This window comes from Tenrec ecaudatus, chromosome 7 (genome assembly GCF_050624435.1).
Source record: "Tenrec ecaudatus isolate mTenEca1 chromosome 7, mTenEca1.hap1, whole genome shotgun sequence".
Classification (NCBI taxonomy): Eukaryota; Metazoa; Chordata; class Mammalia; order Afrosoricida; family Tenrecidae; genus Tenrec; species Tenrec ecaudatus.
This window is the reverse complement of record NC_134536.1, coordinates 114,544,039-114,564,773: the sequence shown is the minus strand read 5'-3', so window position 1 is coordinate 114,564,773 and position 20,735 is coordinate 114,544,039. Positions and strand designations below refer to the sequence as shown.

General features: G+C 43.3%; 1 protein-coding gene across 13 annotated transcripts in view; it reads right to left on the bottom strand.

Moving 5' to 3' along the window:
- DST (dystonin) overlaps window positions 1–20,735 on the bottom strand; it is a 450,811-nt gene that overhangs the window by 63,530 nt on the left and 366,546 nt on the right. For all 13 annotated transcript variants that reach the window (XM_075554951.1, XM_075554950.1, XM_075554962.1 and 10 more), the window contains 9 exons: window positions 20,476–20,646; window positions 17,405–17,571; window positions 15,141–15,300; window positions 14,613–14,939; window positions 13,961–14,045; window positions 12,350–12,591; window positions 11,074–11,280; window positions 956–1,075; window positions 702–809 (listed from right to left, as the gene is read on the bottom strand). In XM_075554951.1, coding sequence (XP_075411066.1) covers window positions 702–809; window positions 956–1,075; window positions 11,074–11,280; window positions 12,350–12,591; window positions 13,961–14,045; window positions 14,613–14,939; window positions 15,141–15,300; window positions 17,405–17,571; window positions 20,476–20,646 — 1,587 coding nt within the window. The remainder of the gene's footprint in view (window positions 1–701; window positions 810–955; window positions 1,076–11,073; window positions 11,281–12,349; window positions 12,592–13,960; window positions 14,046–14,612; window positions 14,940–15,140; window positions 15,301–17,404; window positions 17,572–20,475; window positions 20,647–20,735) is intronic.

Below are 20,735 nucleotides of genomic sequence, written 5' to 3'. Positions count from 1 at the left end.
ATGTATACTTCAAAACCAAATACAGAACGTTCTTAAATGTGACCTTAGGAATCCATGTTTGTAAAATTCTCTTGCCCCACAAAGGTTTTCCATTAAAAACATTAATACCGATTACTATCATCGGAGTTCTCAGATGTCTGAGTGTGAACTGACATCAAACCTTCTTACTTGTGGCTTGTTTTCCATCAACTCTTAAGAACTGTTGAAACGACACAAAACTGGGGGCTTCCTTAAGGATTCGGTTCATTGTTTTCCTAAATGCATCTACCATGGCTTTACACAGAATAACCGCAGCATTCGAGAGAACCACACACACCTCTGGCGGTCTGGCCGCAGAGGCCAAATGTTCCTGAAGCGCTGGAACACTTGGCACCAGTCCTAATGATGATTCATTCCGATACTAATGGTAAGAATACAGCTAACATTAATTGAATGCTTACTCTGTGCCAGTTATCCAGTGACTCCAATCTTAATAGCTTTTACACCGCTTCACCACGCTTGTCCTCATGGCGATTCCCTTAAGGAATGTTCCTTTCACAGCTATTCTGTATCCCTCTAAAATGTGACTTATCTAAATAGAATGACTCAGCGACTTAAATCGCAGCTGCCAAGCAAAGGAAAAGTGCTTCACGAGGGCTAAAAGCTCAGCACATGCTGTTTGTTCGGGGCTCTCACCACCAGACACACAGACGAGATGATACCTTCTTTGATTGCTTTTCCTCTTCACTGCACGTGGCTGTGATTTTATCGCCAGATTTAACAAGTTCATCAATAATATCCTTGTGTTTCAAAATTTCCATGGTGAATGCCTGTAATTTACCAAAAGTGTTTTCAAAATAGAGGCTTGTGACGACAACGAAAACAATGACAAGAGTCTTGAAAAGCAAATCAGGCAAGGGCATTTTCTACGTAGCGTGTTCTATCAAATCATTGCAAAGGAAATGGATGTCTTTACCTTTTGAACCTGCAGCTGAGCAGAGGTCTGGTCTTGCTCCAGCCTGATGTCACCCAAAGACATCAACTTCTTTTCTGTTGCAGAAATCCAGGACAACTCAGCATCCGCGGCTTGGTCAAACTAAACAAAAGATAAATACGTGGGTTGGCAAGTTCCCGTAAACGGCGCCAGGGAATTATCTATCGACATTTCTTTTCAGTACCTTCGTTCACAAGTGGAAAATCTGAGCCCGTCTATTCACAGCATACCCATAGAATCTGCAATGACGACTGAAGTTATGAAGAACGCTCCATAGACCCATTAAACATAAGGTTTTACCACGTGTTGCGTTCTTAGCACCACGTTAGTGATGCTGGGACAGCTAGCACGCTTGTTGGATTTCCCAGGGATCTTAAAGATTTTTATCTTAGGAACAGTATCCAATTCTGTCATGTATAAAAGCCGATAGCTGAAGTCCAGGCTTAGTCTTTCAATCATTTCATCCATCGTCTCAACCCACATGATATGCAGGTGTCATTCTGCTATGGAAGCATAAGCTTTCCAGCGAGACTAAGTATTTATCATATTAAACATGTATGTACAAATGTATGTGTGCATACTGGTCTCTAAATAATGCAGAATATACTAGTTCCAAATGACTTCTGTGTAATTTTTTAAACACCCAATTTCACAATGGTAGAAAATATTATTTTCAAGAGCACTCAAAAACTATTTTCAGAGATTGCATTTTCCTGATCACAGCAGCAATTCAAGGGCATGGTAAAATCTCAAAAAGGTAGATAAAAATCTCGAGGAGGAAATAAAGAGTCATCATCATTCTTCCCTCTGGAGCCAATGCTATCAATACTTCAGTGAGTTTCCCCCAGAAGTTGAAACGGTTTGTCAAGGTCTGAGAGAATGCTATTGTATTATCTATTGTATCTTGGGTTTTTTTTTTTTTTTGCATTTACTATGAGCATTCTCAAGTCATAGTCCTATAACAATGATTTTTACATGATTCTACTCTAACAGACCTGGGTATTTTCATTTAGGCACTCTGCATACTTTTGCTATTACAAAAACAGCCCTGTAATGAATATCCATACATCTATCTCTGTTGACATCTCTAATTAGTTCCTTAGTGCAGAATCCTAGAAGATGACTTAAAGTTCAAAGTCAAATGACATGAACATTTTCAAGATCTTGAATCAGATAAACCTAACATTTTCCAAGGCCAAGCACTAATGACAAATGGTCACTAAACAGTAGTCTCTGTTGGGAGAAGTCATGGGAATGCACATTGTGGATCTCTGAAGCAGAGACTGCTAGATCTGTTTTCCAAGAGACCCTGGGCATCTAAAAGCAGAGTCGGAGGTGAAGTTAGTGAAGAAGGGAAGAGAAGGGTAAAAACAACCAAAATCACTGCCATCAACTCGATTTCGACTCACAGCAACTCTACGACAGAGCCGATCTGCCCCCATGGATTCCTAAAGCTGTACATCTTTAAGGGAGCAGCAAGTCTAGTTTCAATCCCTCAGAGTGGCTCGTGGTTTAGAACTGCCAACTTTACAGTTACCAGCCCAATATGTGGAACCCTCAAAGCCACCAGAGCACCTTGAAGAGAAGGACGGAAATGAAAAGTTGGATGATTCGTATGGTGCTGGTGAAGAATGCTGGAAATGCCATGGACCGTCACAGGAACACAGAGATCTCTCTTGGGAGACAACATCAACAGACAGTCCCTTGTAAGTGTGGAGACAGAGGCTCGCATACTTTGGGCATGTTATCAGGAGAGACCAGAGCCTGGGGAAGGACATCCTGCTCCATAAAGCGCAGGGACAGTGGGAAAGAGGAAGGTCCTCGATGGACACAGAGACTGCAGCAATGGGCGTAAAGAGAGCAGCATCGCGAGGATGGGCGGGCCGGGCTGAGGGTTCGTTCTGCTGTCCACAGGGTCACTCTGAGCCTAGCAACGGCCTCTTGGAGACTTCCGGGAAGTGTATTAGATGGACCTGTCCTGGGTTTTGTTAGAATATACCTAAAAAGACTGTACACTCTAAATAAAACAAACATGTTTTAAACACCCAGGAGAGTGGAGAGTAGAAGGCAGAATGATTATGGACCTTGAGCCCAAAGGAACAAGGCAGTGAGCTCCCAGAGGGTTGGTTTTGCCTCAGATATGACAGCATGGACACTGTGAAAAAGAACAACCAGGAAACGCCATGGGTACAAGAAAACCAAATAAGCACAACAAACCACCCCCACTGAAGCCTGCTGTCTTTAATAAAAAAACACCAACAACAACTAACACACTGCCATCAAGTCGATGCTGCCTCATAGCCACCCTATAGGACAGAGTAGATCTGCTCCCATGAGTGTCTGAGGCTGTAACTCTTTACAGAACTAGAAAGCCTCATCTTTCTACCACTGAGCGGCTACCGGTTTTGAACTGCTGAGCTTGCAGTTAGGAGGCCAATTATAAGTGCATAACCACTACGCCACCACCAGGCCTCCTCTCTCTTTAGTCAAGGGACCAGGAAAAGCACAACCTCACAAGGCAGAGCATTTTTAGCTAATAAGACCCATACTCCACGGAACAGCGCAGAAAAATGTGTCTCTTTGCTTCACCTTGCCTATAAAGGCTTACTACGGAGCCTACCCATTACCTTCATTAAGCTGTCATGAGGCACCTCAATATTTCACCCACTGACTTGATGTCGCCAATTAGGAAACAATAACCTTTACCTCCAAGTTTCATAGCTTCATAACCCAAACAGTGAAACCACTAGATGCTGGCAAGTATATCAAGAAACTGTGCCAACTCTAGCCTTGCTGGTGGGAAAGAGAGTACACAATGGGAGGGCTAGTCTCAAAAGCAATTTTGCAGGTTCTTTATAAATGGCATAAACAACCATAGCCCGGCCAAGAGAAATGACTTACGTTCACACAAAAATCTGGAGACGTGAATGATTACTGCACCTTTATGTGAAGAGAAGCTATATGGTTTTCAATAACCTAATGGTTAAACCAGCTGGGTGGCGCCCAACTGTGGAGTACTATTGAGTGTACACAGGAATGAAACTGATACGTGTCCCAATGTGGACAGATCTCCAGAGAATGATGCTGATCAACAACCTCTAATCCCACCAGGCTGCATAAGGTATGTTTCCATTTAGACAAAGCTCTTGAAATGACAAGATTATAGACATAGAAAATGGATTAGTGGTTGCCAGGGAGGCTTTCCAGGTGAGGAGGAAAAGGGTGTGGCTAAGAAGGTTCCTTGAGGTGGTGGAAATGACCTGTCTCCTGATGAGAGTGACATCCTGCTTGAGAAACCGTGCTAAATCCTCACAAGATAGAACCATGGGTACAGGACACTGAGACCGCTCTCCTATCTGAATGGGGATTTATAATCGCCTTCAACAGTTCATTGAAGTAAAACAAAGCACTGTGCAGGTTACTGCTTGCCTCTAAGTCCCCACTTCTGTTTTCTTTTTGCAGAGATAGGAGTATATTGCTAAATTGCCCTTCAGATGGGCTGTGCTAATGTCCACTCCACGAGCAGAGATTTGCCATGCCCTCATCAACAGGGAGTAACATTTCTCTTTTTTGGGGTATAAATCATTTTATTGGGGCTCTTACAGCTGTTATAACAATCCATATATCAGTTGTATCAAGCACATTTCATTTTTAAATAGCACGTGTCAGTTTTGTGACATGGACTATATTTGGTTTAAGAGGAAATAGCCTGGCAGCAATAATCCGACACAAACATTAGCAACAACGATGGCTATTGCTATGGTTATAATCTGAAAAGGCAAGATAAATCAGAGAAAATACATACATTACGAATACTATTAAATTATCTGCATATCATGAATCCAGTTGCTTTCATCTTTACCATGTAATGAATAAACGAATGAGTAAACAAATGAATATCTCAGCTGCTTGTGGTTCAATTTTTTTAAACAATTCTGATAGGAATAAAAAGACAAAACCTTTCTAAATATTATCTAAGTACTAGGCCCAAGCCAGAAATGTAATAGGGAGTAAAAACAATAAGTTTCCATTTTTCTTACAAAGTTCAATTGTATAAGGGCAAGGAAAATAAGACTTAACAGAGCTTTACTGGACCATTCCTAGAAGGGCTTCTTGGCTAAAATCTGAATATAAACTACTATCTGACCATAAACCATGCAAAGCCGGCCGTGCGACGAGCAGGGCAGTGTCTGTAAGTAGAATGAGCGGCACCTGGCACGCGTGCTCCTTGGAGAGCAATGCTTCCAGTAGGGTCACTGACCCCCTACAGTTCCAGACAGAACACGGGGCATTGCCCATTCAGAATGGAATGGCTCCCTTTAGCGCTTCCAAAATGTCTGTGTATAACTTTATACAGTTAAGCAAAATTGCTTTCCTTTATATTTCTCATAACATTATATATAGTACTTTAGAGTGAAGCCATATTTTTTTTAAATTGCTTAGCCAAGAGCCAAATCATTTGCACACGCAGCTTCAATAAAAGTTTGTGTTGGCAGCGTAGACTTCAGAGGAAGCTTAATAAACAAATTGAAAAAGCCTATCTGAAGCTGAGAGTCAATCATTTTTATGACACTGTTTTGCTTCAAATGGAACTTCTCATTAGCAGCTATTGATCAGTGCAGAAGAGAAGAAAAAAAAATTCATAGATGGTTTCAGAAGCTTCCGGGTAGAAAAAGAAATTCTCATGGAAAAAAAAAAGAAAAAAGCAAGAAGAGCCTTCCTTGAAGGAATTGCTAGCCTCGAGCCAAATCACAATAAAGCTTGGGGCAGAACTCGATTCCCATGGATTCACTTAAAGAAGTCCAGACGAAAACTGGTCCTGCCTCGCTACAGGCATGCAAATACTGCATGGTATCTGAACAGAGTGTGACAGCCAGCAATTCTATCCTGCTAGTCTCTGAAATCATAAAGCCGTGGCATCCTCCTGTTTGTGTGCAGATGATTGTTAGTATTTATGTGACAATCTTAAAATAAGCAACTACATCGATAAAACGGGGCTGCTAGTGCTAATTTTAGTTTAACAAGGGGTCTCCTTTCACATAAAAAACTGTCCAGCCAAAAGCAGCCTGATGACACCATCAAAGCCATCCAAAGAGAAGGCTAAACCACAAACAACGCTTCTTTTACCAAGGCAAGGACCTTCTTTACAAAGAGAAAGCAAGACTTCAAGCAGAAAATCTCCTCGTGACTTTTGCGCAATTAAATTACCAGGTATCTATCTATCTGTCTGTCTGTCTATTCCAACAAATGGAACAGCCACTGGGTCGATATTAAGCAATGTAGAGTAAAGCAAGGCATTATAGGTCTATGGCTCACTCAACTGACATGTTAGCAAGTGTGATTTCTAATGAATACTGTGGGGATTTTTTAAAAGCCTCATTTACATTTGAGCAGCATAGCCAGCAATATCATAGCATTTTAATAATGTATTGTCCATAATAACAAAAATTACATGAATATAAATAGGTAATCAGAGCATGTATAACTTCATGACGGGAAATATTTCATAAGTGCTATCGGTGGACTCTGGGAGCTCTGCTGGCCATCATGGTTATGCGATGAGCTGCCAGCCTCAAGTTCATCAATTCGAAACCACCACAGGGGGGAAAATGAGGGCTTTCTGTTCCCATAAAACAGTTATGGTCTCGTAAACCCACAGAGGCAGCTCTACCCTGCCCCAAAGAGGTCGCTAAGAGGCAGAATTGACTCGATGGCAGTGTTGTTCATCAGTGGCCTCTAATGATCAACTTATATTATTATTACTTTTATTAGAGCTGATGGCAACTAACAACCACAAGCCTTTGGGAATTTCCTAAATGGTAGGAAATGATATTTTAAATGGTAATCGATATAGGTGTGAAGCAAAGACTACCTAAGACACAACTAGCCAATAGTCGACTGCACTCAGCATTCTAGACACTTAGCAGGCAGTAGCTCTTTCAAGCCCCAGGACTATACACCTATCACATTGGATATGATGCTTGACTCCACCTACAGTTGAGAAAAGTGAGGCAGAGAGAAAAGTCAACTAATTTATCAAAGATTGCCCAGCTGGTAAATGATGACACTGAGTTTTGACCCCAGGCAGTCTGACCCCAGAGAGGTGATTCCTGCCCACCATGTGACAATGTTTGTGCCTGAATATGGCTTGGCTTTCAGGAGTTCAAAACACTCATGTGGCTCAAATATCATACGAGCATCTTTTAGCTTAATATTTAAAACTTTCTGCAGCCACTTATCCGTTGCTTTCACACTTATCCAGAATGTTTCTCCAATAGAAATGTAAGCTTAAGACAGACAACAAACCCAAGTCAAAACCAACTGCTATCAAATTGGTTCCAACTCATAATGACCTGAGAGCCTCATCTTTTTTCTTGTGGAGATGCTGGAGGCTTGGAACCACTGACCTTGTGGTCAGGAGCCAAACATGTATCCCCCAGGGCCACTGGGGTTAAGTAAGCAGTAAACACACCTCGACCTCAAGGGCATCCTTTCACTCCCTTCCTGCCTTTGGGTTAGCATTTCCTTCTATTTCCCTTCTCGTGATTCATCATGGAACCCACAGTGCCCCCCTCCCTCCCCCCCCCCTCGCCAAACACCTGGAAGGGCTGAACAAACCTCACATCCTACTGGTTCTTTAACAGACGTATGCAGTTGCTATTGAGCTCTGAAGCGTCAATGACGCTTTATTCTAATCAGCCAAGTGCTATTTATTTTAATTGTACCCCAAATCATAAGTCCTGGGTCTTTCTAATATCAGGGTTACTACGGGGCCCACTTACATAAACCAAGCCGCTAAAGCTTGCTGAAGAGTGCCTGGCTTTTCCCAACCCAGTGAGTTACATGCCTTTGACATGGTATGTTTACAAGAGACAGGGGACAATTAACTGTCGAGGCGTAAACAAACAATCACGGTGGTCTGAAGCCCAACTACATGTCTGTACGTTTTTTTAAGCAAGAGTGTCCTTGTATTTATTTTTCACTTCCATGTGGCACATGCGGTTCAGTTTGCAACCAAAGAAAGAGAACGACAAAAGCATGCTGCTCCGGTGTGGGTTTAAAATGTAAGCCCATGTGCAGCTTCTAGGTCAGAGAATGGCATGCACTGTGGGGGCGAAGGCAGGTCTTTGCTGCTGCTTTTTCGAAAGGGCACCATCGCTGTTTATTTATTAAGCTGCCTTGCTCCATTCCCCTCCCGCACGCTGAAAGCAGTGAATGGGCTCAATTATTTTTGAGAAGAATGTCTTCTTTAGAATATCGACAGCTGCCACTCTGTACAGAGTCAGATTGGGGACATAAGGAGTAATTGCACACCATGCACAATGTCCACGACTGACACTTTTCAGCTATGTCCCAAGAGATAAAAATCATCATTCACACTTATAGAGGGCCGTTGTCTTTGTCCACACGCATTCAAAATCCAGTGTGACATCCTTTCAAAACTATTGCTGGGAATATAGTATGAACACGAAATTTAACCATATCAAATCAAAACCTAAAAACAAAATTATACAGGACAGCTGTAACGACTATGCTAATTGCCAGATATCTGTATGCTCCCTTCTTTTCTGCCTTCAAATCTTAATTATCCCCCTTATTTTTTGTGGACACCCACTTCCATTTTAATGGTTTGGAAGTCAATATACCTCTGAGACAGTAGCCTCGTTCACAAAACCGCATTTGTGTGCATTTCAAAAAACAGCTACGAATGAGCTTTGGACATTATAAAGGGAAAGACCTAGGTATAAACCACCATAAAAAAAAAAACAACACACAAATAAACCCAGGATCCAATGCCATCCAGCCAATCACAGCTCAGAATAATGCACCACAGCGTCTCTGAGACGGCACATCTCCACGTGGTTCGTAGCCCAATCCCTAACCCACAAGACTGCCGACGCTCTTTAAACCCTCTTAATACTGAGCAAAATGCCAAGTATCAAAGAACAATCTACATGAAAAACAGAACACTGAAAAGTTAGTCACTCGTGGATAAAAGAATTAACTATAGGAAAATGTCATTTATCAAGAAATGCTGACGGCTCACATCTCGTCACGTGCATGTGCAGCGGAAGGAGAAGGGAGTGGTCTCTGGGGAGGGACACTCACTGATTCACAGAGCGACCCTACAGGGCAGTGAAGAACTGAGCCTGTGGGTTTCCAAGGTGGTAACTGTTTATGGGAGTAGAAAGTCAGGCTGCCTTTCTCCTTCAGTGCAGCTGGTGGTTTCAAACTGCTGGACTTGCAGATCAAAAATGAATCTGTAACCACTATGCTACCCAGGCTCCTAGGGCTGGGAGCTAGGGGGTGGACCATGGAAGGTAAAATAAAAAGCATGTACATGAAGGTGTGTCTTGAAAGGTGGGATGAGGTCAGATCCCCTCCATATTTCAGAAAGAGTGGTAAATAATTGAATAACACAACAAAAAAAGTTTGAAATACAAAAAACCCCCTTCAGTCACATATGTAACCAACCCAAATAGCCATATTCCTGCTTCGAAGCAGTCATTGCTTCCCAGTCAGGTTATTGCACCTCTAGCTTCCTTCAGCTTGCAACTTCCCAATCAGTTGCAAGTACCTTCAGTCCTTGATTTCACTTCACAAATATGCCTCTGTCTCCAAAGAGGGCTTGATTTTACTGATAGCTCCAACTATTTTGGAGGTTGCTGTCCTGGTTCTGCGCTGGGCTGCTGAACCACAAGGCAGGCAGCTGGAAACTACCAGCTGCTCCGTGGGAGGGTGATAAGGATTTCTACCCTCATAGAGAGTCACAGTCAAAATCCAAAGTTTCACCCACCGCTACCGTCTCAGAAATCCACGGGGGCAAGTTCCACCTTGTCCCACAGACTCGCGAGGCGCCACAAATCTACTCAATGGCAGTGAGCTTCGCTTTATCGTCACAGAGTCTACATTCTTACTTGTGGTCAACTTCAACCTGTAACCTCGCCTTCTTATGATCTTTATTTCACTAAACCAGCTCCCTGTAGTCAACTTCACAAGATTTGTCTTGCTCTTTTAAGAAGTCTTTGATGCCAATTCTGAAACGTTCAAATAAATTTTCGGGAGGCGGGGGGGAATTCAGTATTTTTCAGTAGTCTAGTATACTTCACAAATGAACACACTTATTTCTAATAATGTGGTGCCCTGTAAACACTTAGGCAAATACATTCATCGGGCGTGAACGGACTCCTCTGAGAAGATGTGTTCAGGAGGCTGAAAGTTGGTGTCATTGTATTCCATCAGCTTTCTTGATTCCATGAGGAGTGAAACATTGTTTTAAAACTACATAAACTGCCCTTTCAGGGCAACCTTACAAGATTCATTCAGATGCTCCCACAGAATCCGTGAAGAGATATGGGTTCCTGGCTCCTGGCTTGTCTTGGTAAAACCTTGGTCATATACTCTCCAAGCTCCTCTCTGAAATACACTGTAATCACACTAATCCTCCTCACCAAAAAAAAAAAAAAAAAGTGCAATAACTACAAACATCCACAGAGATTGCACTGAAAGCTAATCAAAACACAAACTTCTAGTTCTCGGACCCTGCTCACTGTCCAGAATGTTCTGAGCAACAGTGGCTGAGGGTTGGGTCACTAAACTTTGTCACTGTTCTTGGCCACAAAACTTTGTATGACTCCCAGATAGACTACAGACGACCACGTTCCCCTTTAAGTTGGCTCTGGCAAAAACTCCGTGTTGCCCACGAAATCGTTTCCTTTTCAGAAAGGCACACAAGCCCTCATTGCCAGCGCTGCACAGTTAATACTGACCTACGTGACTTCCAGGTACTCACTCACACTGAGGTTATCAGAGCCGGAGGAAGCCAAGGCATCAAGTTAACGTTAGCCATCAGAATGAACACAGACAGAGAAAAACTGGCTGGCCTGCTCCGCGTCTGTCCTGGTAAGAAGCGAGCTGCAAAGCGGTGACACACACAGCTGCTGACAGGGTGCACTGGCACGCAGACACAGAAGGGACGCGGTCAAATTCCTTCCCAATTCACCCTTCCGTTGTGAAGCACAGCAATGATGGGAAGCACGGTTCAAAGCTCTGACAAGTGGGGCAAACGTTACCGCTGGACAATGGCTCACAGTCCTTACCTGCTGTAACCTCAGAATGGCAGCATCGATCTGCTCCACCTTCTGCGTGACGGCGTCACTGACTAAGCGGTAGCGGTCATTGTCCTCGGCCACCATTTTTTCCAGTCCCTCTCTGGCCCTCCACGGCACCAGCTCCAGTAAAGCCCCGCTGGCTTCATTAAGGGAGTCCAATAAGGTCTTGTTTTTCTTCACTTCCTTCTTCAGCTCCTGAAAGTGGGCAACAGAAAGCAGGCACGCGTTTGGTAAACGATCCAAGCAGCCTTTCCTTGTCATTGCTTCTGGGGGTGAGCACCTTCCGAGGCCAATTCTGTGATTCACAGGCCCCAGAGTGTAAGTTAGGTGAGAGAAACCTTGGCTTTGCAAAGATACTTTGCAAACGGAAAGTGTTTCCTGAGAAATTCCAAAGAATGATTTCAGTACAATTGTCTGTTCTCATGGCGAGCTTTTCTGTCTAAAGTAACATATAAATTACTTAGTAATTTATGAAACAAACCCAAGGAAGTTAGAAGGCACTTTGTTCGCTACCTGGTAATCAGGTAACAGGATATTTTAAAAAGAGAAAAGTCCTCGTCAGAATTAAGTGACCCTCAACACGAGGTCATATTGGCTTTAAGCCTTTCCAGCTGAATCATCATAAGCTCAGCAGGCCCGACCTCCCTTCCACCCACATGTGGCCATACTTCATGGATGACAAAACCAGAGGGCGATAGCTCTGAAAGAAGAATCAGCACAGCAGTGCACTGTCGTTGTGACATAATTACAAAGGCGACACTACGCGACCTTTCAGACAAACGTTATTCCAACCAAACGTATGTGCTAGCGCTGAAAAAAGAAACATTTCCCCTTTGATTTTCTCCTCGTCTCCATTTTGATATACTACCTTCATCTCAGGGGGCCTGAAAGTTCAAGCAGCTAACCAACCGCCTGCCAATTCTCTTTTGGGTCCCCCACCCTCCAAGGCATCCTTTGGGCTGTTAGTACTGACCCAAGATGCACCACTATATTCCTATGAGACTAAGACTCCCTAAGTCAGTGGTTCTCATTCTGTGGGTCGCGGCCCCTTTGGAGGCCAAATGACCCTTTCACAGGGCTCGCCCGATGCACAACAGTAGCAAAATGACAGTGAGGAAGTAGCAACAAAAATTTTATGGTTGGGGTGGGGGGGGGGTCACCACAATATGAGGCACTGTAGAAAAGGGTGGCGGCATTAGGAAGGTGGAAGACCAGTGCCCTGAGGGAAAACAAGCTGATCCCAGATGCATGAATCAGAACATACTTTTTGCCTGGCTTGTGCTTGGCTCATGGCTTCTCCCTTCAGAACCTGAGTCTCAAATGACAGTAATTCCACCTCCACGTTGTCCAGCCACGCAGAGAGCTCCTCATGGGCAGAGTGCAGCTGCGCGGCCAGCTGCAGCGCCTGCTCCAGCGTCTTGGCCACATCAGCGCTCAGTTTGACGATGTCTTTGTACCTGGCTTTAATGGCTTCCAACTTATGTTGAATTATTAACACTTCATCACCTACAAGGCAAAGGTGTGTTATTCCTCATCAAAAGGACGGGTGGGGGGAGGAGTCTCTTTAGACATTATTGCACACTCGGGAAACTTGCTGAAGTTCCCTTCACAGGATTTCATCTTCCCCAGGATTTCTCCAAAATACACACAGCTCGAAAGATACAAATGCCCAAACTGGAAAGGGCCACGGGACCTTTAATTATGTGGGGAAGCCGCACCTTCATAGCTGTCTTCTGGCTGATGCTTTCCGTTTTAAAGGTTTGGGGTTACAAACAGCCTGAGTTCAAATACTGACTTTGTGGCTTACAGGTTGATTTACCTGGGGCAAGACATTTAACCTCTGGATCTATTAATAGAGATTACTCAGAGATATATGTACATATATATTGCATACACACGTATTACATACGTATCATTCCATAGAGAAAACACGAGATCTATGACATACGATTATTATACTGACTCAGTGAATTTGTATTTCAGTGTTTACAACAGTGCCTGGCATGTGTGTCCATGTGTATGTGTATTCACATTTATCTCTGTGTGCATACACAGGTTACATAAGAGGGAGCTTCAAAAAGGAAAACATGGTATTGATGATCATGGAATTTTCCTACCAGCATGTTTGAAGCCCTTTCATACATGCACATGCACCCACAGAGACAGATGTTAAAATTCATAGACCCGCCTGCCTTATTCCAGTGTGTCCTCACTTACACTCTCCTCATTTTCAGATGGAAGCAGAGGCTGTGTCATGGGCTTCAGAATGCTAAATTAAAGCTCTAGGTGCTTTATTGAGTTCCTCCAACCTATGATCAGTGATATTCACCCACACCCCACCCCACATATATGCTGAACTGGAAATAGGTTTGGTGAGACTTTCCAATGAACTAAAGATTCACTCAACAGTTACTCTGAGATCTCCTCATAAAGATATTAGACCAAATATTTGTTTTCTTACTGGGTTCAACCCCAGAGAAATGAAGCACGTCTACAGCCACAGTGTGTCGACACAATGCAAGCTGCTCTAAAAGAAACAGAGCAACAGAGCACGTTGTCTCTAACCTATGTGCTCATCTTGAACAAGTGGAAAACTATCGTAACTCCCTCACGGGCTTCTCAGACCATTTTCTGTGCCAAGGCTCCTGATGTGATGAGGAACACATAAGTACTCCTCCACGAAGAATCCAAGTGAGATCATGAGAAAGAAGGGAGGCCACAGTCTGCGATTCCCCTGGGTTGGTCTTGAAGGCATTCGCCAGAATGAAGGCCTGGATTGGCCCTAACATTGTCGTTGTCTCCCCTAACTCCTGAACCATTTGAAAGCCGGGCAGAATGCTGAGTGCGTGACTATTTAACTTGAAAGGCAGCTCACCTGTGGTTTGTTTAAGTAGTTCTAAACCATTCAGTAATGCCTGGTCTACATTTTGTTTCCTGAGTACAATGTCCTCTTGCAGAACCTGAAAACAGAGGCACCATTTTTGTGTGGGAAGGGAAAAAAAATTAGGTTAGTATTAGCATCGGTTTATCGTAGAAAATTTTTATTAGGTTTCATCAAGGCCTATTTGAGCAAACACCTCACATTTTCAAATCGTTAGTACTGTTCCATGTCACTCACTCACACACACACACACCCCTCCCCTACCCCCGCCACTGTCCATCACCCAACCTCTCAGTCCATGTTTCACTACCATTAGCTCACGGTACCCTCCTCTTGAGAACATACTCGGGGCAAATGGCCTATGTGGAGATATTGAAGTACTAGTAAATTATGGGGATTTGTATACAAGATTAAAGGAGAAAAATGAAAAAACTAGCTAAGTGGAGATATTAAATCTCTTTTTAAAAGTTATTGTAATGACTAATGACCATTATCTATAAACACAGGAAAGTCTTTTTGGGGTCCACGTAGATTCTCTTAAATCGCAACAAACATAAAACAACACAGAAATGAGGTGAAAATAACTGCACCAGAAGTGAAACATAAAATAAAATCATGTAAAATAAAATAAAATAAATCAGAATACCCGCAGTTCAGACTGCTGCTTCCACAGCCCCTCAGTGCTGTAATCCTGGACTGACAGCTTGCTTAGTTTGTCGTGCACTTCATTCAGCCAGTTCATCAGCTCAACTTCATCTTCCCCAAAAATCTTAGCATTACATAAGGCCTGCTGGAGGAGCTCAGACCTGCTGTGACTTTTCTCTTGAATCTCAATGTACCACACTTGAGAAGAGTCTAATTTGCTCTGTACCATATCTTTATCCTCCCTGGAGCTCAAGGCCTTTAAAGACTGGCCAACGCTAACTGCCTGGTGTAAATGTTTACTGCGGTGGGTGATGTCATCTTCTAAGGCCTAAATAAAGTCAAGAGAGAAACAAAAAAAAGAATGGACAAATAAAAAAAAGATGAAAACGCAAATGGAAGGCAGGAATGACACATGAAATGAATTTAGTTTGCAATGAAGTGTCACAATGGTACGTAACTCAAATTTATATCACAAAACCACAAATTAAATGGAGAGCTGAATCTTACTAACGTGTGATTTGTAACTTACTTTGTGCTGTGCAATTTGTTCCTCAAGTTTAAAAGTTTGGGTTCCTATGGGTTCACAGTTCGCAAGTCTCTTCTCTATGGTGGTGAGCCATTCATTCAGTGGTTCTAAGGTTTCGTGAAATTGCTGGGCTACCACCGAGATACCTTCCAGCTGCCGAGTCCTACAAGTGTGCCAAGACAAAGATCATTCAGGGAGGAAGACCACGGGAGAGAGTCAAGGAAAACCACTCAGCTTCCTGCACTTTCTAAACACCTTTTGTAGAGATCACCAAAGGTAGCAGTTTAAATCTGTAACATAGGAAGGACACCGTATATTACTTTTTCTATTAATGAAAATTCGACGGGGCCAAAACAGCTTCAGTGGCCTAGCTCTCAAGCATCTAAAGCAACCTTTGGTAACAATACTTGTGAGTATGTCAGTGGTACTAAAAGCCACAACAACAACACTGTTCTAATAACAATGAAAATGGTAATAGGAGGGGACATTTACTGAGCCCTTGCTGGGTGCTTGCCTCTGTTTTTAAATGTTTACATCTGATCTAAATTCAATCAGAGCACCAGACACTGACAGCTTTGACCAAATGGTCAAAATGGGATTCGCATTTTTAATAAAGATGTACAGCTTTTCCCTCCGGCAGAATTGCAATGTCTACTGTATACTAGTGTATGTGAATTTATAAATGTGTTTTCCAAAAGTAATCATACTTCACAATCTTTTCTGGATTATAGCATCAGGAATAAAGGAAAATATTTCTTTTGACTTCTACCTTCTAATGTGGTTTGAAGTAGTTTCAGAAAACACCCAGTTTCCTTGTTTTTCTTTCTGGGTCAAGTGATTTTGCTGCTCTGTATATGCAGTACCTGAGTCTTTCCTAAATCCTGTACATCATCCCTACTGGGACCAAGAGTTGTTTTTGACATTGACAAATTCATCTCCAGAGAGGAAAAGGGAATGATTGAAAATCGGCACATGTTGCTGAAAATAATTTCTGTACAATTATATGCTATAAATACATATATGTGCAAATTTTTAAGACAAATAACTCTTGGGTTAAATACTTTACAAAAAGATTATATTGTTTTTAACTTCTGGACCATCACTATGGCTCTTTTTCTTTGAAATTAAAATATTCAATCATCTAGAGTCAATAGAAATAATGATTTTGTGAATACATATGGTCTATTAGTATTTAGTTGTGAGTAATAAATTTGCATGTAAAACCATGTGTCCTATAACCATCCCTTAATAAATACACAGTGAGAACACGCTAGGAAAAGAAGCCCCGTGGCATTAGTATAGCAAAGACATGTGGACGTGCCTTGGTCCATTTACATGCCTGGATACCGAGAGCATCTTCCACAGGGACTAGAGCACAATGGCACGGAAGAGTTATGGATCTGCTAACATGTACTGTAGGACTGTATGAGACTTTCAGCTTTCTACCAGCACCTGCTTCTATGGCGCTAAAGTTAGAGCTCACTTTACTCCATGATCCAAGATTTCACAGATCCTCTCCTTACCACTCCTGCTCCCAAAAAAGTTGGGATTTATGGAACTCGCTTCATTCTGCTCAGAGGCTCATCTGTTTTCAACCCAAGCAGTCGGGGTGACTATACTTCCCAGCGACTACTGAAGACTGGTCACTATGGTGACCGTGCGATCATGTTGGTTGAAAGACTGCAATAGAGATAATGTTGTGAGCAAAATCCCACTGGAGTCATCCACTCGGCTTCCTAAATGTGAGGGCCTTCCACCTGCCGCATTTCCCAGCTAACTCCTGATTAGCTGTAATTTCCCTGAACCAAGAAGTGGTCCTTCCTATTACACGCACCCCCGACACCTTATTCGTTTGCCATGAAGCATCGTCCCATGCCCCTCTGCTTTCAATGACTATGAGCCCCACTGCTCTGTACCAAACTCAGGGCGGGGATAAACTGGTCAGGGCAGCTTCCCGTCGCCCAGCATGACCCAATGCCTGGTTCTGTGCCTGGGGCTCAGTGGGCCAGGCATCATTATGTACTAAGCCAATGCCTGTATTGTCTCCAAGGCGAATAGGTTTCTCAAGACACAGATGTGGGACACATCTGGGGACTAAACGCCATGACCACCAGAGTGATGGGAGAGAACCACCCCAGCCCTGGCCACCTCTGTTCATAGACATGACAAACACAGGAAAATCATTTGATGTAACATGTTTACAAAATACAAAATCAGCTGCAAGGTCACTGCTACGCTTTAAAAAGAACAGGGAGCATTTCAGTCACCTTGTTTCTGCTTTATTAAGCAATGCCTCCCATCTACTGTCCAAGAGACTCAGCTGTTTCAAAATCTTCACTTTGTCAGTGGGTTCTGCTGTTGTGGCGATTTTCTCTCCTTCTCGTTTGATTACCTCCACGGTAGATTTGCGGTCATCCAAGAGTCTTTGGAGAAGCTGGGGACACAACATTAAATACCAATCAAGGCAAGGATATGATTGCATCACAGTTAACAGATGTTGGATTCTAAGTACTTCTGATGTCTGACTCCTCTCTCACACACACCCCTGCCCACCCCCCAAAACAAATGTGTCTTGTGCATAGATATATGTATGAAAGTCTATCTGAGCCTTGGAATTTTAAAAATATATATCTCATTTATTTAATGAATTCCAGTTCATTGACACTGTGTCACGGTGGTAGGGACTTTCCATGGTAAGCAAAACAAAGATTCATAAGATCATTAATCTCTTTGTTATTAATTTCTGAAGGTGAAACAACAGGACAGAAGGTTCTTTTTAGACCCACTCCACTGGCTTCAGGTACCAAATCTCCACTACCACAGTGCGATAGAAATGCCTTACCTACTCAAAATCCATAGAGCCTACGGAGAGAAAAATGACTATGATGAGCCCTTTGGGCACAGAGGGTCACGCACTGGTCTGCTTACCACAAGTGCGGCAGTTCAAGACCACCAGCCTCTTCAAGGAAGAACAATGAGGCTTTCTGCTCCTGTAAAGATTTATATCGCACAGGGGCAGTATGGCTCTCTCCTACAGGGCTGCTATTGAGTGGAAATGAACGCAATGGCAGTGCGTACTGTCATCAAAGCCTGTTCTCCCTGTAAATAATCTGCTTTTACACATAAAGAAGTTGATACTTTGAGAGGGTATGCAATCTGCCCAGTTTTGTGAAGCTGGTGAGGCTAAAATGAGTGGCCAGCGCTTCTGTCTCTTGGCTCCTAAAACCCTTTACGAGTTTATGAGGATGAAAACAAACAAACAAAAACGAGTCTTTGAATATCATTTCCGAAAGGAACAGAGGGTGTGTCACTCAGAATTAGCCAATACTGGCTAAATAAGACTAACATTTCAAGACTTAGCAGCAGGAACAAAATTCAATTTAATTTTAATTAATCATTTCAAGAAGCCTAGAGTGGACTAGTTTATAGGCCCAGACAGAACTCAGGATTAACATGCCTAAACCTAATTAAAACAAGTATTTCAAGAGCAAGTGCTTCTAATGGGCAATACAGTGCTCCAGTTATTTCTCCTGGGTGAGGACTTTAAAAAGAAGACTTGTGGGTATAAGACACTAAATACTTAGTTACTTCCTCAGTCTGGTTCTGACTGACAGCTAAAAGACAATTGCCTGATGTAACAAACTATAAGAGCATACTCTCACTTATATAGTGAGACTAAAAACGCCCAAAGCAAAGGCAAGTGGAACTAACTGCTCTTGACAAAGGTAGGGGTCATGACGTAATTGGAGCAGAACAGGTGGTTTATGCAGCAGAGAAGTGCTTAAGTGGATCACTGTCTGATTAACTGACAGCAAAGCCTCAAGAAATAAAGAGAGCAAAATCAACAAACAGGTTCTGTTGGCTAATCAGAGTCCACCAACTCTGAAAGAATGCCTTCTTTTTAAAAGTTCTCACACAACAGAAACAACTTTACCACTCCTCTCTGAGGTCAGCAAGGATCCTTCCCTATGTCATTTCAAGACAGGTATGACAGACAGGATGGGTAGGGCAGGGAGCCCTGGTGGGGTAGTGGTAATTGGTTGGGCTGCTAACCACAAGGTCGGCAGTTTGAAACCACCAGCCAGCTGCTCTTTGGAAGAAAGCGGAGGATCTCTACTCCCATAGAGAGTAGGTCTCAACACCCACAGAAGGGGCCATTCTACTCTCTCCTATAGGGTCACTGTCAATCGGGGGTCACCTCGATGGCAGTGAGGTTGGATCTGGGGTTTTGTAATCGCTAATGTCAGTTGAAAACTTCATAACTGACCACCATCGGGACAGCAGCCAAAGAAATCATACATGACCATCCCTTCAAAGCAGCTGTTCCCAACCTGTGGGCCGCGACCCTTTTGGGGAGGGGAAGGGGTCAAACGACCCTTTCACAGGGGTCGCCCGATTCATAACAGTAGTGAAATGACAGTGATGAAGTAGCAATGAAAATAATTTTATGGCTGGGGGGCTGGGGAGTCACCACAACATGAGGAACGGTGTTAAAGGGCCGTGGCATTAGGAAGGTGGAGAACCAGTGCTTTCAAGAGTGTATCTTCCCAACGTGTGACCCTTTTTACCAGTGTCAAAAACACAGCAGTATATCCCTTCGTATAGCTGGAGCGAACCTGTCACTTCAGTTTAGTTTGCAACAGAAGAAACAACCATATTTCACCTAAATCTCTTAGAGATCCACCCAACACGCTTGTAATAAGACAACATCCAAATATACCCTCAGAAAGGCTTTCTTTGATTATCTTGTTTAAGACACCTCACCACCCTTCCCTCCACTTTAGCACGCCCTGTCTCCCAGTCCCTGCTTCCGTCACTTCCTAATTCTATCCCCACCCCTGCTTTGCTGATCATTTCCTTCATTACTTTATGGTCTCTCTCTCTCTCTCTCTCTCTCTCTCTCTCTCTCTCTCTCTCTCTCTCTCTCTCTCTCTCTCTCTCTCTCTCTCTCTCTCTCTCTCTCTCTCTCTCTCTCTCTCTCTCTCTCTCTCTCTCTCTCTCTCTCTCTCTCTCTCTCTCTCTCTCTCTCTCTCTCTCTCTCACACACACACACACACACACACACACACACACACACACACACACACAACCGGTCCCTCCCTTTTCACTATCACTGGGCTTTAAACTTTTATCTTTTTAAATTCTAGCACCTGGAACAGAGTATGACTCATGGTGTCAGCCCAGTAAATATTTGTTGAATGATTAACAGAACACTGCCTAGGGTGAGGACAGCCAGTTAGCCAGGCTATCCCACTCATGTAAACAGCATCACCAGGTGAAAGTATTTACTCCTCCCAGTATGAAAACTCAGTATGACACACGGCACAAGCCTCATTACCTTTTGCTCTTGTATCTGGGCCTTCACCACTTTGAACTCGGCTGATGGGGGTTTCTGATTGGCCACCAGCTCCTCCGTGTCTGCCATCCAGCTGAGCAGGGACTCCAGAGCATCCTGGAACCTCCCACAGTGCAGCAGGGCCTCCTGCAGCTGGGCTGCCCGCTGGGCCACCTGCAAGGTTCCCCTTGTTACACCGGACTGCGTTGTTTCACAAAATAGGTAAATCTGCCCACTGGCTGCCTTTTGTCACTTGGTTACAA